This window comes from Cebus imitator, unplaced genomic scaffold (genome assembly GCF_001604975.1).
Source record: "Cebus imitator isolate Cc_AM_T3 unplaced genomic scaffold, Cebus_imitator-1.0 Scaffold229, whole genome shotgun sequence".
NCBI classification, from domain to species: domain Eukaryota; kingdom Metazoa; phylum Chordata; class Mammalia; order Primates; family Cebidae; genus Cebus; species Cebus imitator.
Window position 1 is genome coordinate 2,282,809 of NW_016107544.1, and position 6,996 is coordinate 2,289,804.

A 6,996-nucleotide genomic window follows, 5' to 3' on the forward strand; every position below is an offset into this window, starting at 1 on the left:
TTATTAGGAATTAAAAAAAAAAAAACAACAAAAAAAACCACATTTCCGTTTCCAGGTTTCTTCATTTGGGAAACAGGAATCCTCATCACAACCTTCCTGACAGGGTTGCTGGGAGAACTAAGGAGGCTGAGCCTACAGTCTGGCACGTGGCACGTGTTGTTTTATGGGATTTTGACTCTGGCTTGAGGGAGTGAAGAGGTTCTGGGGGTGGTGGCTGCTGGGCCCTGCAGCGGGTCTGACTCAGGGGAACAGGGAGTAGCTGGGACTTCACTCCCAAGGCTAAAGGGGAATAAAGGTGTCTGAGGAGGAGGTGTCATGTTCAAAGAAGAATTTTGAGAAGATTAATCAGCAAGATGATGTAGGATGGATTGGTATTGGTTAAAAGAGACTGGAAAGAGTCAGACTAAATCTAAGAGTAATGGCTGGACCTGCACGAGGTACTGAAGACATGGCTAAGGGCCCCGGCCAGCGAAGCAGGGCTGAGTAGGCACATGTGAGTCGTGCCGCTGGGGACATATGAACACCCCATGGACAGGCTGATGGGAGGCTCATGTGAGCCGTAACCACTGGGGACATATGAACACCCCGTAGGCAGGCTGATGAGAGGCTCATGGGAGCCGTAACCACTGGAGACATATGAAAACCCTGTCGACAGGCTGATGGGAGGTTCATGTGAGCCGTAACCACTGGGGACATATGAACACCCCGTGGACAGGCTGATGGGAGGCACACGTGAGCCGTAACCACTGGGGACATATGAACACCCCNGTGGACAGGCTGATGGGAGGCACACGTGAGCCGTAACCACTGGGGACATATGAACACCCCGTGGACAGGCTGATGGGAGGCACACATGAGCCGTAACCACTGCGGACATATGAACACCCCGTGGACAGGCTGATGGGAGGCACACGTGAGCCATAACCACTGGGGACATATGAACACCCCGTGGACAGGCTGATGGGAGGCTCATGTGAGCTGTAACCACTGGGGATATATGAACACCCCACAGACAGGTTGAAGGGAGAACCCAGAACAACTTGGAGGTTCTGCTCCTGGTCCCCTGTGCTCACAGACAGAAACAGGAGAGCCTGAAGAGGGAAATGAATCTCTGATAATAAACCCTGGTGGAGACGAGGCTGCAGCAGCAATTGGGATCACTCACTCATGGAACCTTGGGGTTGAACGGCATCTTAACAATTCAGCTGCCCTCCGGTGCTCAAACCCATGACAAAAGATGATGAATTAAGGCCCCCAAAAAGATCGAGGCTTAAGAAGCTGTCTGAAATGTGAAAGAAAAGCCTAAAAAGTAGATATAATATCTAGGGAAAAAGTAAAAAGAACCGCAGGGCGAACAGTGAGCTTTGGGTTACACCTGTGCAGAAGAGGGGTTGGAAAGTTCTGGAAAGATGGAGGAGCAAGAAGGGAGCAGCCCCCAGTGTTTTATACACCATGGTGGGGACAAGGATCCTAGAGATGAGGAGACATCAGTCCTATGGCTGTGGTATGTGCTATGGCTCAGGTGACCTCAGGCAGCGTGGGCTTGCTCTAATCACACGTGCCTTTAAAAATAGAGCTTTCTGGCTGGGTGTGGTGGCTCGTGCCTGTAATCCCAGCACTTTGGGAGGCCAAGGTGGACAGATTATGAGGTCAGGAGATGGGGACCATCCTGGCCAACATGGTGAAACCCCATCTCTACTAAAAATACAAAAATTAGTGGGGCATGATGGCACGTGCCTATAGTCCCAGCAACTTGGGAGGCTGAGTCACGAGAATCACTTGAACCAGGGAGCTGGAGGTTGTAGTGAGCCAGGATCGCGCTACTGCATTCCAGCTTGGCGACAGAGAGAGACTGCATCTCAAAATACAAAAAACGCAGAGCTTTCTCCAACTGTATGTGTGTATATCAGTGTGATATGGTGCCCAGCTTCTGTCATGTACGTGTTAGCATGTATCAGTGTGATATGGTGCCCAGCTGCTGTAATGGAGGTGTTGGTGTGTGTATCAGCATGATACGGTGCCCAGCCTCTGTCATGTATGTGTTAGCATGTATCAGTGTGATATGGTGCCCAGCTGCTGTAATGGAGGTGTTGATGTGTGTATCAGCATGATACGGTGTCCAGCCTCTGTCATGTATGTGTTAGCATACAGCAGTGTGATAGGTGCCTGGCCTGTGTTACATATATGGTAGCATGTATCAGCATGATAAGGTGCCCTGCCTCTGTTACATATGTGCGTGTATCAATATGATCAGTGTGTATCAGCATGATAAAGGTTCCCAGCCTCTGTTACATATGTGCGTGTATCAATATGATCAGTGTGTATCAGCATGATAAAGGTTCCCAGCCTCTGTTACATATGTGTTAGTATATATCAGTGTGATACACTGCCTGGCCTCTGTCATGTATGGCTGTGTATCAGTGTGATAAGGTGCCCGGCCTCTGTTACGTATGTTAGCATATATCAGCATAAGATCCCCAGCGTCCGTTACATATGTGTTAGCATGTATCAGCGTGATATGGTGCCCAGCCTCTGTTACGTATGTGTTAGTATGTGTCAGTGTGATATGGTGCCCGGCCTCTGTTACATATGTGTTAGCATGTATCAGCATGATAAGGTCCCCAGCTTCCGTTATGTATGTGTTAGTATGTATCAGTGTGATATGGTGCCCGGCCTCTACACCTCCATCTTCTGAAACTCCATCCAAGGGTACCAGCAACCAAGCCCCCAAATACAGTAAGATTTCCATCCTCATCCTGCCTTTCCCCTGCAGGTTGGGGCAACATTTTCAAAGTGCTCCTTCTCTAGAATCCTTGTCCCCCACCCCTATGGTGTATGAAACACTGGGGGCTGCTCCCTTCTTGCTCCTCCACCTTTCCAAAACTTTCCAACCCCCATTCTGCACAAGTGTAACCCAAAGCTCACTGTTTGCCCGGAAGTTCTTTTTACTCCTTCCCTAGAGATTTTATCCACTTTTTAGGCTTTTCTTTCACTTTTCAGACAGCTTCTCATGCCCTGAGAAATTGCAGGTGTTTCCCAAGCACTCAGCGGTAGTGCTGGCAGTGACCATAAATAAATATATTGCTATATTTACAGCTACATCGGCTAACACTTCTTAGTGCTTACTACATGCAAGGCATGATGTTCAACACTTTAGATCTGCAGACTCGTTCAATCCTCGCAACCAGCCTCAGACATATATATTATTGTTACGTTTGTTTTGCAGATGAGGAAACTGAAGAACACAGATCTTCAAAGGATTTCATGGCTCCTGAGGGGCAGAGCCGGGACATGAACTTACCAGGATGGCTCCCAGTGTTTTGCTTGTGTGCAATATGCCATAAAAGTTTTACTAACACACACTCCATCACTTAGGTGAAGTCCCAAGTAAAGGCAACATTGGGGTGTTGAGAAAGAAGAGAGATCATTCATGCCGGCAGAAGAGCCAGGGCTGACTCCTTTTGTTTAACGACCGTTTGTGGCGCCCCAATGCAGTACTTGCCTGTTGGTGACCTGTTCCAGCTTGAAGATGTGCACTGTCTCGGTGTTACTGGAGGCGCAGAGGAATTGTGAGTCCATGCTGAACACGAGAGAGCTGATTGTCACATACCTAGAAGCACAGCAACACATGGGTCAGTGAGCAAGACAGATGAGAGTTACAGCCTTACAGTTCTGAGATCAGCTTTATAAGAAAATTTGATGTATCCTGAAGAGCCTAGGTAGCCCCCAATCCCTTAAACATTGTGGTTCTCATGTTTAGAAATTAATGTCAGAAAGATTCCCAAAGGGTCATAGTCTTTTTTTTTTTCTTGAGACAGAGTCTCTGTTGCCCAGACTGGAGTGCAATGGTGCAATCTCCACTTGCTGCAACCTCCGATTCCCAGGTTCAAGCGATTCTCCTGCCTCAACCTCCCAAGTAGCTGGGATTACAGGCGCCCACCACTACGCCCAGCTCATTTTGGTATTTTTAGTAGAGACGGGGTTTCACCATGTTGACCAGTCTGGTCTTCAACTCCTGACATCAAGTGATCCGCCTGCCTCAGCTTCCCAAAGTGCTGGGATTACAGGCATGAGCCACTGTGCCCAGACCTTAGTCTTATTTATGTGAGAAGAAACAAGGTACAGCCCCGCCTCTTCACAGAGAGGAACTGTGCCTTCCTGGCATCTTGGAATCTTCCGGTTGCTCTGTGCACCGATCTGGCTGCAAACCTACCTCTGATAAGATCCTGAACAGTCATACTTTACATCGTCCTTTATTTTCATGGAAGGAAACCAGAAATTATTTTTGGATTGTGATTCCCTGGCTCTCTCATTTCTCCTGTGCCGGCCGCCCATGCGCACGTTAGAATGGAACTCTCATGGCTGAACTGTGTTAAAACAGCATCCTGGCTTTCAGTTTTGCTGAGCCCCGAGTAAGGCCTGGAAGTCAATTCCTGGGAGAGTAGTTACACTCCTCCAGGTAACTGAAGAGCACAGAGCCACTCTCTGTCCTCTCCCTAAGACAGCTGCCAGCGGCCCCTGTGGGACTTCTGTGGGGACTTTAAAATGGGTTTGACATTGAACACGGACCTTTTCATCCCTCTCCGGAACTCATAGACCTTTTGCCCATCAGGGACGGAGAACACCCGGATGACCGTGCCCTGGAAAAGAAAGCAGGTGGAAATTTCATAACCATTAATGGCTTCACACAGAGAGGTCGCTTTACAGAGGAGTTTGTTGTGTTGGTTTTGAATATCCATCTCTAAGGAGGAAGCACACAGTGTTGGGCACAGAGGCATTTTTATTTATGTACCTATCAGCAACTCTTGGAAAATGTTTTAAGCACCCTCTGTCTCCCTTTTCCCTTCTACCTGTGCCCAAGGCTCTGTGTGTGTGTGTGTGTGTGTGTGTGTGTGTGTGTGTGTGTGTGTGTGCGTGTGTGCCTGTTCACCCAACTGCTCTGGTTTCTTAGAATTTCAATTTGAGCCCAGGCTCGGTGGCTCATGCCTGTAATCCTAGCACTTTGGGAGGCCAAGGCAGGTGGATTGCCTGAGGTCAGGAGTTCAAGACCGGCCTAGACAACACAGTGAAACCCCGTCTCTACTAAAATACAAAAAATTAGCCAGACACGGCAGTGTCTGCCTGTCATCCCAGCTACTCAGGAGATTGAGGCAGGAGAATCACTTAAACCTGGGAGGTGGAGGTTGCAGTGAGCTGAGATTGTGCCATTGCACTCCAGCCTGGGCAACAAAGCTAGGCTCCATCGCAAAAAAAAAAAAAAAAAGAATTTCAATTTGATCACTTTCTGTGATTATTCCAGGCAGAAAACATCATTCCCTCTAAATAGCAAAGCAAAGCATTTCGTTTGCACTGTACTGTGTTTATAAGGTATAGCATCTGTCTGTCTCTGCGGCTGATGTGTATGCACATTTCTTAATAAGACCACGAGTTTTCATGCAAAGTGTCTTGTATCTGGCATAGTACAGGCTCTGGTCTATTGAATTAACAAATGCATGAATGTACCACACATGCAGAGGCCAGAAATTCTCCCTCTGAAACAAATTCTGAGTGGGCCCAGAGACCAGTCAGTCTTCATGTCACCAGGCTCGTTCCACCACATCCCTGGGCATGGCAGGAGCCATCCAGTGAACCCCAGGCAGAGGCGTGGGTGGGAGTGGACTCACTTTTTCAGATGCACTTGCTAGTTTGGAGCCTGAGGCATTGAAGGTGATGGCAGCCAGCATCCCCTCGTGGGCAGCAATAGTGCAGACTGTTTTCTGTTGGTGAAAAGGAAAAGTGGATATTGATGCTGCGGAAGAGGGAAGATAGATTTCATCTCTCTCCCCTCCCTCTTTTCTCCTTTCTCCGTCCTTTCCAGCTCCCCCTGTCTCTTCCTCTGTCCACCGGGCCACTTGCATGTAAGCTGTGCGTCATTTTCTGGTGAATCAAGATTTAGCTTCAAAGGCCACTCCATTTACATCCCTTTTCCTGCCCTTGGGAAGGTGGCCACGAACTGAGCACCCAGTGCAGCGCGATGCCGTTGCAGGCATGCCCTGCACGCATTTTTAGGGAACTTCTCTCAGCAATCCTGTCCTGCTCAGGGAAGCCTCAGAGACCAGAGGGCAGGGAATACGAAACACCTGCACACAGCCTCAGGCTGTGGCATGGGGCAGGGTGACACATTCAGTCAGCAACTGGCCCCCTGCTGGCAAGTGGTTTTCATTATGCTGCAGATGTCTGACTTGGCCTAGCGCGCTGGCTTATGGTGATATTGACTAACGGCAACCCCAAGGGCAAATAGCATCGCCTTCCCTTGAACAACTCCCCAGTATTGCTTACCCCCACTGCCTCCAGCCCTCCACAGCCCAGCGTCCTTATCTACTTCCTTCCATGACCACACAGCCAAGGCAGGCGGGTTGGCTCAGCTGGGTCACTGTCAACTTACCAGGGAGTTTCCATCATAAAGCACAATCTCGCCTGAAGTCAGGCTTCCGGGATAGGCCAAGTAAGAATTGGAATGGTTGATAGAGAGAGCACATAGACCTGGTAAAGAAGAAACAGGACATGAAGAAGCCAGGGGCCAAGGGAGACACTGCATGGCTGGAGAGGGCATCTGAAACAGTACAGCTACAGTGCCACCTGCTGGCGAGGGGATGAATGGCTCTGTAGACAATTGCTTTTTGCTAATTATTCTTCTAATCAAAGGGTTCCAATAAAGCAAATTCACAGGCGGAGACCTCTTGATTTAACACTGGGTGTGTCCTTGCTACAGTGAAACAATCAGACTTGCCAGGTGCAGTGGCTCATGCCTGTAATTCCAGCACTTTGAGGTGGGCGGATCGCTAGAGATCAGGAGTTCCACACCAGCCTGGCCAACATGGCAAAACCCCGTCTCTACTACAAATACAAAAATTAGCTGGGTGTGGTGGTGCATGCCTATAGTGCCAGCTACTTGGGAGGCTGAGGCAGGAGAATAGCTTGAACCCAGGAGGCGGAGGTTGTAGCGAGTTGAGATTG

The 6,996-nt window shown here is 49.0% G+C and overlaps 1 protein-coding gene across 1 annotated transcript in view; it reads right to left on the reverse strand.

Annotated features, from left to right (window-relative positions):
* WIPI1 (WD repeat domain, phosphoinositide interacting 1) overlaps positions 1 to 6,996 on the reverse strand; it is a 41,457-nt gene that overhangs the window by 12,836 nt on the left and 21,625 nt on the right. The window contains exons 5-8 of the mRNA XM_017497346.1: positions 6,425 to 6,522; positions 5,664 to 5,756; positions 4,570 to 4,640; positions 3,503 to 3,610 (exon numbers count right to left, since the gene is read on the reverse strand). Of these exons, the coding sequence (XP_017352835.1) occupies positions 3,503 to 3,610; positions 4,570 to 4,640; positions 5,664 to 5,756; positions 6,425 to 6,522 (370 nt within the window). The remainder of the gene's footprint in view (positions 1 to 3,502; positions 3,611 to 4,569; positions 4,641 to 5,663; positions 5,757 to 6,424; positions 6,523 to 6,996) is intronic.